Genomic DNA, 19889 nt, shown 5'->3' with positions numbered 1-19889 from the left:
GTATGGCCTACCAACCCTTTGAATTAACTGCCATTGTGTGTGGCCTGATCATTTTGATCACGTTCTCAGTATGCAGATAATTTCTTCATAAAACATTCTCCAAAACTCCTCACCCAATTTAAGGCCCATCTTAAAAGTTACCTACTATACCATGGTTTTGTAAAGGAATGCAGAAAATGCATCTTTTTAGTCTTCTTATAAGATCAGTGAAACAATCTCAGTGCTTCCACAGAGCAGGAACCTAATGCAGGCAACCTAAGGCATGTTCATCATGGTATAGGTGGGTCCATTTTAAAAGCATTTGCAGATGAAATAACCATAGTTTCTGTGAAGAAAATTAAGTGAGTGTCACTTCTGAGCCATGTATGGCATTTCTGAGGTCAGTGTGAAATAGAGTGGACAGGTAGGGGCTGGATGCTCTTGTTTTGGTGTGCTTAGCTTAAGGAAAAAGGATGCATCTCCAAGAGATCATGTGATGGGATCTGCAATTCCTTCCAGGATACTGATAAAAATCGTCGTGAAGGGAAAACACATCCGTGCTCTTCATAACATCCCACTTGTAAGCAGTGAAATTAATTGTGTTTTCTTTTACTTATTGTCATCTCTGGAAACTTGAGGTTACTTTAGTGTAATACCAGTCCTCAAGACTAGGCTGTGAGAAAGAATTAAAACATTAAATTCCTCTAAATCCAGTTCATATTTCTTCTCATGAGAATTATACACAATAAAAAATGAGAAATCTTTTATCCTTCCTTCTAAATGAAACCTTTGGGGTACGGAGAAGTATGCCTAACCAGAAGCTTTTAAATAAGGATCACTTGATGCAAAAGTGGTATTCTTTTCCACTCTTCCCTTTTGAAAAAGCAGAAGAAACACACCCAGTCCTACCACAGCTCCCACCTTTAAGGCAGGATTTGTCTCAGCTGAGCTGGACACACGCAGCAGAACAAGGATGACACAAACGATTTTGTAGCAGGGTGAACATTGCTACTTACGAGGAATGGGGTAAGCAAATCTGTCCGGATGTTTTGTGATGAGTGTGTTTTTTATGTGTCTTCTTCCGACACCGTGTGCACCTGATCCACAACACAAAAAAATGATTTAGAAATTTTCCACCAGAAAGGCTTCAAAATTATGTTGCTATGTTCAGAAAAATAACTGAAAATTACCTAGTAAGACTAGTGTTTTCCTTTTGAATGCTGGCAGCTTTACTACTTCTTCATATGTGACGAGATCTAATTGATCAAACACTAAAACACAAAAGAAAGCCCCAAAGGATAAGAAAAAAGGCATATTAAGGGTGACAATTCTGCTACAAATTATAATTTTAGCAAATTTTAGATTTATAATACAAAGTAACATGTTACAGAAAATAAAACCATTCATTCCTTATGCAATTTTAACAAGAATGTTCATTTAAAAAACTGTTGAGAGCAGTAACAAAGCTACCCAGATGCCCAGCAAAGTTTGCATGTCCTTTCATGCAGTGTTCAGCAGACCACAAAAATCAGCTAAAACAGCATGCCATTCACGTTTGCATTCCTAAGAAATAGCAATACTAAAGAAAAATCTGTAGACAGTGACTGACATGAATACAATATGAGAACATCTATTTACACTGAAGATAAGGATACTTTCATAATAATGTTTTAACAAGATCTATGAGAAATGCACAGAGAAGAGTGTTAATACTTTGTGGTATTTATTCTTTCAAACCACACCATTTACTTGTAATTAGAGTTCTCTTTAAACACACGTGCTAATTAAACTGACATGCTTTTAAAACTTGTGACAGAATGAAGAATTCTAATGAAAAGTGATGGCATTACATAAAAGAACCTCCACCATATTTAGGGAAAAATTGCAAAAGTATTATTTCAGATATCATTTCAACTGCAGTTGAAATTGGATGAATTCAATCATGCCTATAAATCTGTTGTCAATTGCCAAGGAATATGATGATTGACAAATCAAGTTCTGTTCATTAATAACAGCTTATTCCTCCTGTGCCCATTAACACATCATCTCTGGTAACTCTTGCTGAATTCTAATGAAAGGAGCAGCCAGGAGGCAGTTATTTATATCTGTAAAGATTACAGCATTCAGCAATTATGGAGCAGAATAACGAACAAGAGTTCTCAGTTCTGTATTTTTGCACGCTCTGAAAAGGAGGGAGGAGAGACTCCATCTAAACTATGGGATCTCTGAGTGTTTCCAAGTCTTAAGTGGTGTATCCACCTCAACTATATTCAATCCATCTTTTAGGATGAGTGTGGATAACTCTCAGTTTTTCAATTTGATGGCAGTCTTTTTACCTGAGAGAAAAAGTCCAACAGCTTCAATTTGGTCAAACTACAAATCAGCCAATTGACACACTCGACTCTTTAAGGCCTTGAAAAGATACAGATATGAAAATGTCCTAGTCCATTTGAAGCATTTTGAATTTCATCCTAAAGAAGAATCTCTTTCAACCTTTCCCCAAATACTACAAGCAAGAATTTAGTCATATTTTTCTTCCATTCTGCAGTGGAATTCTTACTCTTGTCCTTTTTGCAACTTCACAGTATTGAAACAAATTAATAATTCATTTCATATTAAAGATCTAAAACACACTAAACAGCTTTACCATTCTAACCACCCAAGGCTGCACGTGTCTTTTTCCATTGAAAAATAATAATAATAATAATAATAATAATAATAATAATAATAAATCCTTTATTTTCTTCTTGAACAAAACCACGTTGTGTTAGATACAAACAACAGGAACAAACATCAGAAATGACACATATCAATGCCTTCATCACAAAGTAGTAGCATGGAGAAGATGTGTCTCAGTCTACATGGATTTAACTAATGATTGTGGGGTTCTCAAATGCAAAAGAAAAATGATTAATTTCTTAATATACAACGATAGGAGGAATACAGGGCACACTTAAAGACTGAACTTCAATGCTTCTCTGTTACTAGCTAAGAAAGAAAAGGAGTTCTTGAAAGGAAACAGTAAGAAGCAAATAAAGAGGCATTGTCACTTGACAGGTTACTTACATGCACAGAGGCCATTGGGAGTAAGACAGCATGAAAAATGCACAGGGGTCATTGAGATATGGCTTGTAATATATTAGTAAAATAAAAAGTATATGCACAAAATAAACTTTACCATGCAATAGTCTAAACACAAGGCAAATAAATCACATTAAGAAATGATAAACATATTTTATAAAAGCCTGGCAATTTTCTACATTACGCATAATATGAAGCATAGCTCTGGTATGTTCTTTCCTGAAGCCCTGCAATAATTTTTCAGCGAAATAAATAAAAGATATATCTAGATATCACTGCAGCATATCTCTAGAGCATTTATAAAAATGTCAGTGAATCTAATAATGAAAAAGATACTTCATTTTTTTCTGTGGGCTTTGGTTTAAAACTGATTTTATACTGATAAAACACATGCTCATGAAATTGCCTAATACTCTAATATGAAGCATGGAGGAAAGAACAACAGGATTACATTTTCTGGTAAAGGAGAATGTATTTGCTTCTAAAAAGTAACTGAAATCATCTCCTGTTTACTTTATAAACTATGTCTGATTTGCAGAATAATCTCATTTCTACTTCCAGTAATATTCCCAATATACCACACCAGCTCTCAAATCATTAGCTGGCCACACAAATCTGAGTTGACTATGAACTATTTTACTGGGTCATTTCTCAGCACCCCAGATCAGTTTCACCCCTAAGAGAAAAATAACACACAAGTCTAAACAGATTACACACTGCTGATCAATATATTTTATTTTATACTAGGATATAAGAGAAATAAATTCTACTTTCCTGTAAGAGCAACATTTTGACAATGACTCTACTTGGTTTGGATCCAGCAGAAGAAAGATCTGGTTTTGATCCTGAGACAGAAGCACTGAAAGGTTGCAAGGGCCAGTGTTGCCATATTTCTGACTAACAATCCTGGTTGAGACAGAGCACTTCAGAGAATGTGAATTCAGTGCCACCTCAGTTAAACCTGAGCTCACACGAACACCAAAGCAATTCATAATACTCATATATTGAATATCCTGTATTTGGTGTCATTCCCTGGAATATTATTGGCATCACCTTCAGTACCTCAGGGACACTAAGATCAATAACATTTCTACAAGAAATCTTTATTTCAATCTGTGCTTCCATTAACTTTTTGACTTAAGGGAAAGGGGAAGTCGTATTCTGAAGGGAACAGTTTCTTTTATGGTCATTATCGTAATTTTTAATGTTCTTATTTCTAGTTTGGCAAACACTTGCTCTGCTATAAAGCCAATAATGATATAACAGCACTGCTGGTGAAGGCAGGTGAACTGTGTGAATCAAAGTGCTGTCAACCTTCTCCAAAATGTCTCCCTAGGTCAAGACTGGAAAGTCTAGATTCCTTTCCTTTCAGGAATTTAATAGATGCAAATCTTTGAGCTAGTTCTGCTCCTACCGTACTGCCTGCTCCTTCTCCTTTCCTGGCTATCCTTCCTTTAGCTCACTCCTTTGTAGCAGGCCCTGCTTACTCACACTGACATTTTTAGTTCTGTATTTGCATTGAGAAATGCATTAAGAAATGTATCTGCCCTAAAGAAAAAAACCCATGGTTTTTTTTGGGCTGTTCTTGATCCAGTTCACAGCATGGCCACGACAGAAGGGAGGAGCAAGGCTGTGGGAATGTGTGCTGGGAGCAATTGATTATTATCAATATCTCAAGTACCTTGAGACCAGTACTGTCAAAGACTTTGGCTCATAAAATCCAGATTATTCTCAACAGCTTTTGTTATAGTCATAATTAGTAAAATGTGGTTGAGCGTTACTGCAACAAAGGGGAAACATTAGAACAACTAGCGTGTTAAACCAGCAAAAGGAAGGAAACTACTTAAAGCTTTCAATCTGCTTGTGAGGGCTTTTCAGGGTAACAAATAGTTTTATATTCACCTGTGAACATCTTAAATGCAACACTGAATCAAAAAGTATAAATGATAATTACTGTTCATTGATTTCTTAGAATTTACTTTCAAATTACTTTTAAGGAAACGTTTTCTGTAATAACGACACATTATGAGCTCTTAAACTGCACACAGACTGTGCAAGTAAAGAGAAATATGTGAAAACATGGATTTATATTGTTTAATAGGTGTGTTCAAGGATGCAACTGAAAAAAACCTCCAGAAATTAATGTAGTATAAAATACTGTCACTACACTGCTTGGACAGGTACATCTTTTGATTCTAATAAAAATCTCTGCAAGTCTCTCAGGAGACCACAGCAACATAAGCATCACAGAACGTGATATCAATGCAGGAGCAACAGAAAAGTGTTGAAAAGCAGTTTCAGCACATTAAATATTTATATTAAAAGAAGAAAAGAAGCAAATTCAGCTCACAAATGAAGGGGTCTTTCTTCTTTACTACTAAAACTAATGAATTTTGCTTGACAAGGATCTCTTACTCTACACTTCCAAAATTTTCTAAAGCAATTCATTTTTTCAGTAGTCTAAACTGAAGCCCCAAACTCAGGATTCAAGCAAAAATCACTGCAGGGAGGATAAACCTCCACAGCTGGTTCTATCTGGTAACTGTAAATAACACACTGACTATACAATGGCTCTTATTCCACTTCCAGCTGTACCACTTCAACAAAAATGCTCTTTCATGATGTTTTCACATATCTATAACTATAAACACACATTAACAAGGATGACACAGAACAGTCTTCTGTAGAGCACAGCATAATTATACAGGTTGCAAAAATCATATCCTGTTGGTTTCTAATGCTGCTTTAAACATAAACCCTCAAACAATCTAAGCCTGTTATCAGGATATACTATGATGCACTGATTTTGTGGCAGCTTGCCTCTCACTGACTAAGCTCTAGGCTTAAATAGCAAAGAACAAGCAGAGTAACGTTGGCGTAATTAGAATTTTACTTATATTTTCCTAAGTAACTCATTAGGTTCATATAAGAGTGCCAGCAGAACAATTAATGGCAAGGCTTAAACTGCAAAGAATGTAACCTGTTAAAGATACCTGCATTTTTTGTTCATACCTGCATTGTGCTTTGCCAAATATTTGTCTTTGTACTGCTTTTTTTTCTTTCCAAACCAAGTACAGCTGGCCTGTTGCTCCTGTTTGGTCTTCTCCATGGCAATACAAGCAACTCGCCTGACATATGGAGGAGAAAGAAACATTTTCTGTTGTAATCAAGGATCTTAAAAAAGCTGCACAGAATGAATTAGAAAAGTAAGACTTTTTTTATAGAACAAGAAAACAGTAAAACTTTTAACAACATTTTTGTTTTGATGACTTAAAAGAACATATATATATATATATATATATAGGGGTATTTTGATGGAAGAATATTTTCTTAATGGTAGATGATGGAAGCTCACAGATGAAGTGAGCATGGGAGGAAGGGCAGCTGCTGAAATGAATCCAGACCATTCTGCAGCAGATCCGAATGGAAGAGCACAAGGTCTGGAAAGACCACCATGGTCTGAATTACTGCAGAGCAAGTGGTGCTGTGGGACTGTTTGGAAGGTGATCTTTGGGGTGAAGCACTGCAAGGTACACCTGTGCCTCCCTTATGCCAGGGCTTGCACAGAGCTCAGGAGATGGAACTAAAGGTCTTGTGTGCCTCTGTTTCTCTTCTGAAAAAATCTCCCTTAGCCAGTCCAGGAGGCACAGGAGCTGTTAAACCCCGTGCAGAACTCCAATTCTTTTATGGAGCAAATCCTGTATGAAGTATTTTGGGCTAGACTATCCATGTTGATAAACTTTGTTGAGTTATGGCCGTATCTTCCAAGGCCCAGGACTTGCTTGCCAGAATTTGTGATGATGCATTTCAATTTTTTCCTAAACAGCTCCTGCAAGAGGCTGTTTAAAGGCTTTGCACTGCTCAGTGCCATTACTGTTCACTGAACCTATCATTCAGGAATCTTAGCATTGAGATTTTTCTGCTTTTTGACATTCACATGAAAAATGAAAAGGAAAGAAAACCCTGAAACTCCCTCAATGACCTTTTTGCTTGGTATCTTGCTAAGACCTTATTCCTGCAGCACTTGCATGTAAGCAATGCTAATGAAACCCCTGTTTAGAAGCTGAAAGAGAAATTATTTGACCCTCTTATATAACCTATTTGCATGTAGCCATCTTCAATCCTAGTTTCCTACAGTATACCAGAAAACACACTGTTTATTAACAGAGGAATTATTTTTTTCAATGTAATCACACATATGATATTGCATGTAACCCTTACTGCTATGCATATATGAGAGAAAAAAAATCAATGCCACACAAATTGAGTCAATATATAGACTCTGAGAAAAAAAAGGGAAAAAAAATTCAAAAAACTAGCTATACAACAGTGAAAAGTATGAGAGACAGAAATAAAATCACAACTAAGTTCATTTTTATAGAAAACATAAGTCATACCATTCTTGAAGTTCAGGAGAAGGAATAAGACCTGCAGTACCATTTTTGGAGTTCTCAAGTTTACCCTGCCACCAGTTATGATCATCTTTGCTAATGATTTGGATAATATCACCAACTCGGAATCTGATGCCAGCTTCTTTGCAGGGAATGAGGTCATCCTTTGCTGGATCATATTCAAATTGTGCTCTTACATAGATCTACAAAAAAAAGAGTTTATAAGAGACACTGCAGTATTATTACTGATACGGCATTCAGAGTAACAGGTGAAAATCTGATCTGTGAATGCAGCTACACATATTGGTTGCAACAAGCAAAGAAAGAAACAAAAAAGGAAGGTGCCAAAGCGTAAGTGATAGCTGAAAATGAAAATGCCCCCTCCAGCAAACGATGGAGACATATGATGTTATTTCAACAGCTCATGGTTTCTACATTCTATGGAACCTGAACAGCAGAAATGTAATAAACTCTCATAGAGTCTCTCTAATAGTTATTAACTATCACTAATCATTACAGAACATAAGCCAGCACCTTACAACTCAATTTGTAATACACTTTCCAACTGAACTCCCATGGTATGTTTTAAAAATTTCTGAGGTAGGAAATTTTATTGGACAGTATAAAGAACTTAGGCTTTATTAGTGATCTTTAGAATGAGAATTTTAAAGATTTAAGACGTTTAAAAAAATCTTTTTCAGGAGGTCCTGTATTGGACCTATCACAGAGTTACTAAAGAGGAATGTGGAAGTTCTTTGTATGGGCTTTTCAGTAAAAGTCTGTTCCTGTGTAAATAAAACTCATGATTTGAGCAAGTTATTCTCTAAGGAACATTAACAGAAAGAATCCAGACTCGGACTTCACAATTTAAACTAATATACCAATCCTATCTTTGTGTGTTACTGAGGTCTCAACTCTAGAAAATAAAAATAAAAGTGATCTCCAGTTTTGGTTGCCAATTACAACCAAGGATCTTAAAATCAAAATTAAATGTCATACCCTAGGTGGATAATTTCTGTAGTTCATGAACTTCAAACACCACCCTACAGCATCTCAGACAGCCTTGTATACACATACTGCTGATTTTCTTACTAAAATTTGACTAGATTAAAAAAAGCCCAACAGTTGCATTGCAAAGTAATAACCTTCTTACAAACTGCAACAATCACTTTTCAACTTTGCTCAAATTCTGCTCCAGAAATAGCTGTAAGTATGCAGTGTTAGCACTATTCATGGCACTTAAAAAAGTAATCCAATCTGCACACTGAGATATGAATAAATTAACTTAAAATGGCTAATCACTTCTATCTTGTATCTGATGTATTTTTATTGGTTTGCAGTGAGAGCATCAGATGACAACACCAATACAGAACTCAACTTTTAATATATTAAATCTGACCCTTGTTCTGCTGGGCATTGAGTGAGCTTAAAAAAGCAACCCACCTTCTTTTAATTACCTGAGAAATAGGATATTTTGAAACCAGTTATGTTTATTAATTTGTTTTCCATGAAGTAATCAATATTGAGCTGATCCCTTATTTTGCCTGAAGCTTATCTAATACTGGTCTAGAAACATCAGCAGTATTTTCACTGTCTAGAAATGTCCCTGTTTTTCAAGTCCCTGCTCCAGCTTGAGCCATTATCCACCATATACTGGCAATTCATGGAATTTTACAGACTTCCTCATACATAAACATGTATCTGTTTTCCAAGCCCTTAATGTTTTCCAGGATGACAAGAAAAAGATGTTGGTTCAATGGGAAAAATCAGGTAAAAATTGAAAAAATCAGGTAATTATAAATGGTGTGAGTAAGAGAAACACCATTATTTTGACATTGCCTTGAACAAAGTTTCTTCTCCTGGGGAAAATACCCTATGAGGACCAAATGGAAACCTAATATAAATGTTTGGAAGGTGTACCATGGAGCCTTTCCAGGTTTACATTCAGGCAGTTGGAGTCTTCAGAAGAAAAGGGAAAGCTGAAAGAACCATAGAGACCTTTAAAAATGGGAAGTGAAGTGAGAGCAAACCATTCTTGTACTAGAAGTTCTAGACAGCTCAACCAGACAGCAATATAAAAAGATTCTCAAAGACAAGAGTTAAAGTAGCTGATTGACTTCTTGAATGGAATTGCAAGAGCTATTAAAAAAATTCCTGGTAGAGAAGGAGGCTGAGTACTCAGTTAAAAATTCAGAGGTAGATTCTGGAATGACTATATATAACTGGAGCAGTTACTTGAGATGAATCACAAATCACTTGACAGTATGTGCTCATTTGGAGGCTGCAGTAAAAAACCAAAAATTCTTAATATTGCAAAGAAAATGATAGGGAATCCTCTGAGGAGCCCCTATGGGCTTTCTTGGAATTCTCTGTAGAGGGAACATCTTTCTTTGGTCTGTGATGACTTGCACAACCAGCAGGTCAAGGTAACAAAGTCAAAGGAGGTTATTGAATATGGGATTTAAGACTGAAATTTTAAGAGACCATCTTCAGATTTATCAAACCTTAACAGAAACTGTCCTTAATGTTTTTTTTTTTTTGAAGAGCTTTGTTAATGTTAGTAATTAGTTTCAGATAAACTCAAGACTCGAAATCTTTGTCAGCACAGTATTTTAGAGTTTTAGACACCTGCCCTACTTGTTTCCATGCCAGCTAAAATAGAAATTTGAGCTTTCCTCTAAGATTAAAACCTGCACAGGTGTCATGGGTTTGAACAGAACCACTACAACAGGACACTGCACAACAGGAAGTCTATTAATGCATTCTGAACTAAATCAACATCTCCAGTTAAATGGACACATGAAAACAACAAAAAAAGCTATTTTGAATTAGCCACAAACAAATGAGTGAAAAAGAAAAATGAAAAAAATGGAACAAATTTTCCAAGCTTAAATGTTTTAGTCCAGCACATACAGAATATGAGGGGGAAAAAGGTAAGCAGGGATGTTTGCTAGCAGCTAAGTTTACAAAAATTCCCATGGAGGATTTCTATTCACCTGTCGTCCTTTTGGTTGTGTTGTCGATGGCAAGTCCTGCAGAATAAAGTCAACCCAGGAGAAGAAATTTTCATTTTACTTTTTAAGGGTACATAACACCGTTTGTTAGTGATTCATACTACGTTACAGTAAAATGGTAAGTTAGACAAAAGTATAAAGCATTGACCCATGTTTAGAAATAATTCTTTTCTTAAAGAAAAATCAAACCCAGGCTGTTTAGCAGCAAGCTGAAGAAAGCAGGTAAAAAGTTTAAGCAGATAAAGAATGTGCTTTTTAATAAATAATTCAGCATCTTCAACACAAAAGCACCACCAAGTGAAAGAGGCTCTTTATGTGAATGCCTTTTCCACTTAATACTTAAGTTTTGCTTTTAAAAGAGAGAGGCTGCTATAAATACTAAAAAACTTGTGATTAAAAATGTATAATGTGATCAATTGTGCTGAGAATTAAGATTACAACTACTTATCATGTTATAAATTCAATTTAATTCACAAAAATGTCTTAAATTTTTCATTCACACAATTATTTTTCATTCTACTAATTAATAAGCACTTTACCTTGTGGCAAATAATGTCTAAGTTGCAATTTTTATTAATAGTTAAAGAAAGAGTTACTTGGTTTTGTTTTTTTTGTTTGTTTTTAGCTAGTCCCATGAACTCACGATATTGACAGCACTCACTGAAGAAACTTGTGTGTAGTTACTACACTGGCCCAAACAACAACAAATGATAAACAACACGAATTTTAACATTAATGTACTTTAGGAAGAACAGGAGATCGACAGCACTTTTCTACCTGAATACATACAAAACAGAAGTACTTTGTGTTAAAGATGTGATGGTAATAGCTTGGTTTGTAGTGCAGTTTAAAGCCACTTCCTTTTGCTTTCCATACCCAGGCAAGGCTCATGTTTCACACAGTATGTGCACGTACCACGACAGCAGAGAGCACACCAATTCCTTAACTCAGATAGCGGAAACCAGTACACGTTCCAGAGGGCTCTCAAAACACAAAACTTAAAAGAAAAAAAAAAAAATCTAAAATGTCTTGGGATACCAACTGCACAGTTACTCTTCCTTCAAACTCTGCTTCCAAAGCTCAGGATGGAAATAAAAACTTCCACTTTAAACCTCTGCCTAGTTTTGAGGAAAGTGCTGACAATGATTTAAGGATGACTGAAGTGTCACAGTACAGTTATTAACATTTAATTCACGGTATGGCTTTTAATGAGAAGAATATGTTGGAAAAAGCCCTTTAAAAAAAAAAAAAGAAAACGGGGAGTTACATATGCAATAACCTGGGTTCTCTCAGCAGGACAAAATTTTCCACTGACCACATGATAAGTTTAACAGTAATGGCAGATGAGCACCAACAAAACTTTCACACTTTCTCTGTGTGGAACTGGAAATCTTACCGAAACAGAATTGTTAGTGCTGCTATGACCATTAGCTGGGGACTGTCTGGATGTAGAGGGGGAATCTCTCTGAAATAAGACACAAGGTTCATTAACAACACAACACTATCACAGGAACACAGATATATTTCAAAGAACAGTTACATCCACAGCCTTATAACCAATTGCTTAGCTGCTTCATTTGTGAAAGTTTCCACACCTCAAACTCTGTAAATCTGAAAAGTTTTTCCATAGCTTAAGATTCAGGTTTGACATTTTGATTTATTTGAGTTAATAACTACCTTTATGTTGCCTTCAGCTTTTTAATAACTGGGACTTCTGAGGTCTCATGTGGCTGACAATGCTACCGGCCCTTAGTCATACACCAGTCTTGGTTAAAATACCTGAAAGCTACACTCTGAATAGTACTTGGAATAGAATGAGGCCCATATCCTGTTTTAAAGATGTTTCTAAATATTTTTTCAGCTATGTGGTGTTGATCAGTCTTTACTCAGCAAGATGCATCTCTCTGCAGTCTCAAAGACACTGAGGCTGGGGCCTGAGAAGGAAGCTGGATTCTCTCTCCTCACTTCTCATCCATTTTACAGCACAAATGGGGGTTTTCTTCCAACATCCTTAAGGGCTTGAAAGTATCAAACCTTGCCAAAATATAACACTTTGAAAAAGCCATTTCCCTTGACCCAGACTACGAGTGTGGCCCTACACTTGAGTGAAGAGACAGCAGACAGGGTGATACTGGGAATACAGGAGGGATAACAGGAATTCCTGACTGGGTTTTTCAGAGCAATGTTTCTCACATGCCACTTTGACTGTATAGTGCTTAATTCCATGATAATTGAGCCATCTCTTCCAGAAATAAAATAATCCACTCTACACATTGTGAAAAAAATAAAAATCCCTTTTACCCTCAAAGGAATTCTGGAATATAATATTCCACGTCAAAGGTCATCTTAGGAATGTCTGGTCATTTTGTGTAACATCAAGGACAGCAGAGAAAAAGGGCTAAAACAGTTTTCTAAGCAAACAAAGTTAATCCTATCATATTTTATCAATACAAGTACCTTTTGTGAACAAATTAAGAACCCAGACCTGGAGCTAAACTGTTCGTGCAACATTAATCAGGGATTAATGCCACATGCCTAGGAACAAAACTTGCCTCCACAAATACTTGCAATGGGTAACAGAATGGGGAAAATCAGCTCTAATTCTAGTTACAAAATCACTCCAGCATAAATGAGAGCAAATAAACCATTCATTACTTTAAAAAAAAAAAAAAAAAAAAGGCCTAAAGGAATCAATATTCTCTTTTTTTTTTTGGGTGCATGGATTATCAGCATTCTGTCTCTGTTATCTTCTCACTTTCAAGAGGTGAAAAATTAATTTTGAATTTTTTTTCAATATGGTTTGTTATGATTTTTTGTCAGTAATGGCTTAGTAAGGAGCAAGGGAAAGCTTTTGAAACTGATGCAAACACCCAAATCATTGGGAGAAAAACAAGTTTAAAGAATGCCACTATTTCTGGACAGTCTTGAAGGATTCTGCCTTTGAAGGAAATTTTCTTGGTTTGAGAATGTTTTGATTTGTATTCCTCCAACAATTCTCAACATAAGACAGCATATTATTCAAAGCAAATGTTCATCATAACATACTGAGGAAAATATACATTTTCGGTGCTATTGGTGATTTCAGTACTGTCAGAAATAATCTAACAAGTTAGTCAAGAGACATATTTTTATGTATGACTTTTACATAATTAGGCTGTTCTGTTCTGCCACAATTTCAAAGGCATTTAGATTGTTATTTTCCTAGGGATGGGTGTTTTTTCAAAAAATATAGACTCAAAAGTTAGGAGAAAAACTGTATTATGCACAATTTAATGAGACAAATCAATAAGCAAGAAATGCTTGTAGAATAACAGAACTGCTTAGGACTGGCCTGGAAAACTTCAGTTTTGGTTGTGAGTTTGTTTCTCCAGTAAACCAGTGAAAGCCCCACTTTTCCTGGGAGTAGGGGCAGAAAAACACTTGGAGTGTTCTACATTCTGAGTAATGTAGAAAGGTTATTATCATTGTGTATCAGTAAACTTGACTGTCTGGACTTCCCAGTCTTCTCCAGTGCAAGACAAAAAACAACAGAGGAATCTTTGGGGTCATTACTATTCAGTCAAAGAACCACAGAGCCAGAGCCTTAGAGGAAACAACCACAATTATTTTCAAATTATGGCAAACCCACTTTCCTGTTGATTCCTTGTTCTTAGGTGTGGCATCATTCTTTAGGAATGATAAACCAATGCATTTGAGATGCAAACCTATAGCAGAACCCAATTATGTCGAATAAATACAACCTGATCAAATTAGATATTGACAAAAACAGCTGGATCAATGGCATTGCTGCCAGATCCGAAAAAAACCCCAAAACAAGAAAACCACCAAAATCAAAACCCCCAACAGAAAAACCAGACAGACTTTCCAAAAATCTGAAAATAGTTCTACATTTCAGTCTTGCTCAAGGAACACTTCTGCCAGTATTTTTAATACAAATGCCAAAAAAGTTTAAGACTATAAAAATACTCATAGTTTGAACACTAAGAGAAACCATGGAAGACTAAAGGAAAAAAATCCATGGTAATTACCACCAGACTTTTAAAATCTCGTATTTATAAAAGCTTTTCTTCTTAATAAAACAACGTAAGAGTCTCACAAAGACAATCTGCAACATAAAGAATGTTTATAAAGAATTTTTTTTTGTTAAAAAAAAGGATTTCCCTTACTGTTCTCACATATCTGACACTATAAAATGTTACTGGGGGTGTTGTGTCAGTACAAAGAAAGAATGCAAATGTAGCCAGAGCAAAATGCTTGCTCAGCGGGATAAAACTGAAACATATGAACAGCACACACAGCCATCATCCATAAGAAGGATGTGTTGCAATAGTTACTCAAGTTCACATTTATGTAAATCTGCAATTTTCTGGGTATCTGATGAAGAAAGCAACACTGGCCCCTTGTTATCTAAATATCTGTGTTAACTGAGGTCATTTGCCACACCAGTGACTAAAGAGGTTACCTCACACCACATCAGCTGATCCAAGTTTCACACAAGGGAATTTAAAAGTATTATGTTTTCAAACAAGGTGTGCTCCATGAAATAGGAGGTCTGGTAAGTGAATGGAAGGCATGGGTGCAGGAAAAGCCACAAATGCCTAAGAAACTTGAAATTATTCAGCTGAGATTTTGAAAACTGCCTAGTGACCCTGAATTACATAGTGTAGGAAAGACTTCCTTAAATATGCAGAAATGGCTCAATATTTAGAAAATAACACTTATTTTAAATGACTACTCAAAAGAAGACAAATATGGCAAGTGAAATTCAAATCCCAGTTATTAAAAAAAAGCCATTCCATGCTCTCCTCACCCTTGTGAAGGCCTAAGATTGTAAACAAAAGGCACATCACCTCTGATTCTATTAATACTTAGTTTTTTCTTATTCAAGATTAAGAAGATGTTTTGCAATCCAATGATGTGATCCTGGTAGGAGCCTCAAACCCCCCACTTTCTCGATTCTGTCTTATATTCCTCTTGTGATAAAACTACACTACATGAGCACCAGTCCATGACTGAAGGAGGAGGGGAACCAAACAAATACATACTGAAGTATTGCCAAAAAAATACCTTAACTAGGAAGGTTATACTAGTGAAGACCAAATATCTCTCTATTTATCCTGCTGGAGGGCACGAGAAGCAAGATTTCTGTGTCTTAGTAATGTCAGTCAACACTGAGTTTTAGTCTTTATCAATGGTTAAAAATTAGATTTATCATCTGAATCACCTTCCTGAAAAATTCAGTGACAAAAATTCTCTGTGTACCAAAGGACTAGTGATGCTTTAACAGGATGATTTAAAAACACTGGGGTTTTTGTGTACACTTGTAACTGATGAAAATCAACCAAAGTCTTAGTGTGGCTGAGCAGGTGGAAAAGACTCATCCATCTCTGACTAAATGAATGCTAAATGCTACAGAGTGTGATAATTAGACATGATTCCTTTTTCTCTTTGATCACACATTTCTAGTTTAGCCATTTTTTCCAAAGAAAGGTAAGTAAGAGTCTATTTTACATTTTTTGGTGAAATAAATAGTAATGAAAAGCCTAAGGACACAGAGCTAAAGAAAAGAGATGATCTGCTATTACTAAAATGACACCTAACAGTATTAATTTAAAGCTGTATGCTGAGTTTTTCCAAATAAACATCTTCCCAGCAAGTCTGCAGTTTCACCAGTTTCTGTACTTCAACAATGGGAAGTGAGGTATCTTTTATTACTATTCCTCTTTGCAGTGTGAAGTCAATACATGGATTTGTCAGCACGCTGCAATTTTTTTAAAAGCCTTTGCATTTCATGAAAAACTTTTGGTTTCATATTTATTTTAAGAAAATTGGCCTCATAGGTGAAACTCTGTCAAACCTTCTACCCCTAAAACCTTTCAGTTTTTGTTGAATTCTACTAGAAGTACAGAAGGCAACCAAAAAGCAGTAATTTTTTTCCTTGCAAACAGATTGTTCTGACAACCTCAATAGCAGTTTCTGTGTATTCTAGCATCTGCTGAGACACAAGAACAATTAGGGTGAAATCACAGCTCTAATTAAGATAAGGTGCTTGACTTCAGCGGGGGTTGTGATTTCACTCTGGGAATTCTAATTCGGGAGCTGTTTGCGCAGTTAAGCATGTGGCACGGAGAGATTGGCATCATCTACACGCTGCATATGCCATCTGTATGCTCAGACTGGAACAGTGGCTCTCAAACAGCCATTTTCTACAATTTAATTCCCTTCAGTTGCAATCTGGAACATAACTTTGTGAGCAGAAGGGAATTAAACGTTGCTGTGCAAAAGCCGTAATACCAAGTTTCTAATTCAGCAACAACTCCAAATCTGTTCTTCTTCTGTAGTGACAAAGACCTTTTTTTCATGGAAACACAATATTAAGCCACATGTAACTGTTACACACAACCATCACAAATTTACCTCAACAGGGTTATACAGAAACAGGCTCTTCAATTAACCCTTAACAGCCCAAAGCAGCAGTATAATGCTTAAAGCCTAAAAAACAGGAGGATTGTTTCTCAGCTTAGGAACTTTTCATAAGACTTCCTGAAGAATGAGTTTAAATGGTCATATTTTAAAGGGGCTTCCTAAAAGCATAAGCCGAGGATCCCCTTTCCTATTTTTTTTTCTTTAATAGGCTGTAAAGAGTTAGTTAAGGTGCTGATGAGATGAATATGAAGGCAGGGCTGAGTAGGTAGGTGGGGCCTACTCGTGTTCCGTTATCTTTGTTGTAAAATTGGTGTGCGTGATCTAACAGGACAGGCAGAAACAATTTCCCAGAAAGCAGTAACATTCAGCCATCAGCAGGCAGTTAGTTACAGGACTGAGGAAGAAAGGGGATGGGTCATTAAATTCATTACCTCACAGGATGAAGATTGCATGCGATAACTTGGCACAATCTTGAAGGTAATACTTCCACGCATTTCCCTCTGTGGAAAGAGAAGCACTTTGAGACTAACACTGAAGAGAAAAATCTCCAAATTATTAATGCTTGAAAGGAAAACACCACAATTCAAGTATGAAAAGCTAAAATGGTATGGATAAGTTGTCATACCACCTATAAACAAACAGTGAAAATGTCCTGATTAATCTTAAGTATAAATGTACATTACCACTTTGTTCACCTGACCACGTTTTGAATGCCTAGACCCAGAACTGTATTTTAACACCACAGATTCAGAGATGTGTAGGTGTCTTCCATGTCAACCATTTATTTGTAGCTATACTCTTGTCATCTACAGTCTTTGCTACCAAAGTGGCATTTTCTTCCCTTTCATCATAGATGTTAAATAGCAAACCTGTATTCAGTTTCTGGAAGCTGCATTTTACTGTAATAAAGGTAGGAATGTCAAAAATAGTCTTTCATCAAAACAGAACATGGAGTCTGCTACTTTGCATTTACTATTGTGTAAGAATATTCACAACAAGTAGTAACTGCAGAACAGCAGCAGACTGTGACAACATATTTTCTTAAATGGCAATCTGAATATTTGTGCCGCCACAGGGCTGACTTCTGTGGGACTCAATCTGGGCAGAAATGTGAGCACATCACTTCAAGACATCTGAGAGTTTCCCCCCTTTCTCTCTTTGGCTGGCTTACTGTGACCCCAAAAAAATGTTATTTCCCTTTAAGCTTGTCCGGGATTAGTGATACCATCCAAGATCTCAAGTTAGGGTTGCTTGCAGAAAAATTAAAAATTGTTCCAGAAATAACAAACAGACTCTACTAGCAAGGCCCAAGGTGGAGTTTTCCTGGAAAAAGACAGACTGAGCTCAAAGCAACATTTTTTTCCTTTGTAACTTCAGTAACTGCGAGCACAACAGTTACAAACAGAAAGAACTTCTTGTTACGTGCACATGTAGTCTATCAAGAACACAAGAAAAAGGGGAAGTTAGTACACAAAAGTTTTGACAAAATAAGACAAGCACTTTTATGGAGGAAGACTTCAGGTACTTACAAGCATTTTTTGTAGCTGTTCTACAGTTTGATTTGCGACACTGATTCCGTTTATTTCTCTGATTTCATCCCCTACATGTAGCGTACCTGCGGAGTTAACAAACACACAATCACCTCAAGATGTGTTTCCACAAACTGAGATAATTGTAACACAGCACTAATATTCATATAAAGGCATAAACAGACAACAACATTGAAATAATTTTTTTGCTAGATTCAGAAAAGGGCTTTGTATTAGCTACAAATCTCTCAGAGTGCAGTGAACACACAGCAAGAGATGCCTAGGCATTCTACCAAGTACGCAGGAAAAACATGTTTTTGTTATTAAACAGTAATATTGAATCAAAAACACTATATGGCCTGGAGTAGTATAAAGATACTTTAATATTATTCAAAATATAAAACTGATGGCATTACATATTAGACTGAGAATCAGATTCAGTAACATCCCTGTACCAAATAAAATCCCCTTTTCTGCAGCATTTCCCATTTTTGTCACTGACAGAAGTGAATATTGTTATGTTCATGACTGTAAGGAGAAGTATACATAAAAATTGGGAATAAAGAATGGACATTTGGCATACATGTCAATGACAAACAGACAATTTTTAATGACTGACACTGGTGTTTCATTTTTACTGAATGCTCTGGAAGCTGCAAGTAGATGGAATCTTTAAAAGCCTTTATTCCCATTTCAACTCTGCCACCTTTTGAATAAAGACAATTTCAATCACCAGGACTAGGTAGAGCTGGCTTAGGGACAGGAGGCAACTTCACAGCAGCTACTATTTTGTGACTGGGAATTGTGTAGTTTGTACTTAATATTGCTGGACCTGAAATTATACAGTTCCTGTAACGCTCACAGTAGATTTATTATCCAGACATTGCTGTTATTGCCCGGCAATACAGTTTTCCATACAGCAAAAAGAGACAGGAGAAAAAAATGACAACACTCCCCAAAACCAATGCAAGGCACAGGCCCTATCAATAGGATTCAAACGTGGTGCTCGAGATCACTGCTGAATTACACCTGGGTTGTTCTATTGAGTAAAAATATTCTAAAATAGTTATGTGAAAATGAAGCAGCGAAGCTAAGAGGCATCTAGAGCATTAACAGAATTAAAAGCATTAAAAAAAAAATGACCATACTACAGAAACACTGAAGTACAGCTCATTTTCAAACTACCTAGTGCAGAAGCACTACCTTAGTTAGACAAAGCACATAGAGAATAGGTTAAATTTCCCCAATCTTTAGAAATAAAAGACACTGTATAATTAAAAAGAACAGAGTTTTAATGGGCACAGTTGGATATTTTACTCAGTTTTATCAGGTGTTAAAAGTTTTATTAGCCCCATTATGGAACACAGCCATGTGAAGCAATACTCTGCAGAGCATCACCACTACCTAAGCACAGCTGGAAGGAAACCTTCTTCCTGTGAGTCTTAGAGCAATCTCCTTTTAAAACTCAC

At 36.1% G+C, this 19889-nt stretch overlaps 1 protein-coding gene across 17 annotated transcripts in view; it reads right to left on the bottom strand.

Annotated features, from left to right (window-relative positions):
* Positions 1–19889, bottom strand: part of CASK (calcium/calmodulin dependent serine protein kinase) — a 141579-nt gene that overhangs the window by 9708 nt on the left and 111982 nt on the right. For 6 of the 17 annotated variants that reach the window (XM_017733440.1, XM_008633018.2, XM_017733442.1 and 3 more), the window contains 8 exons: positions 18421–18506; positions 17323–17391; positions 11862–11930; positions 10448–10483; positions 7458–7654; positions 6073–6188; positions 1170–1250; positions 996–1076 (listed from right to left, as the gene is read on the bottom strand). In XM_017733440.1, the coding sequence (XP_017588929.1) occupies positions 996–1076; positions 1170–1250; positions 6073–6188; positions 7458–7654; positions 10448–10483; positions 11862–11930; positions 17323–17391; positions 18421–18506 (735 nt within the window). The remainder of the gene's footprint in view (positions 1–995; positions 1077–1169; positions 1251–6072; positions 6189–7457; positions 7655–10447; positions 10484–11861; positions 11931–17322; positions 17392–18420; positions 18507–19889) is intronic. The other 11 variants (XM_017733433.1, XM_017733434.1, XM_017733436.1 and 8 more) reach the window with 7 other exon arrangements.

This window comes from Corvus brachyrhynchos, unplaced genomic scaffold (assembly GCF_000691975.1).
Source record: "Corvus brachyrhynchos isolate BGI_N302 unplaced genomic scaffold, ASM69197v1 scaffold34, whole genome shotgun sequence".
Lineage (NCBI taxonomy): Eukaryota > Metazoa > Chordata > Aves > Passeriformes > Corvidae > Corvus > Corvus brachyrhynchos.
The sequence above is the reverse complement of the archived record's forward strand: the minus strand, read 5'-3'. Positions and strand labels throughout refer to the sequence as shown.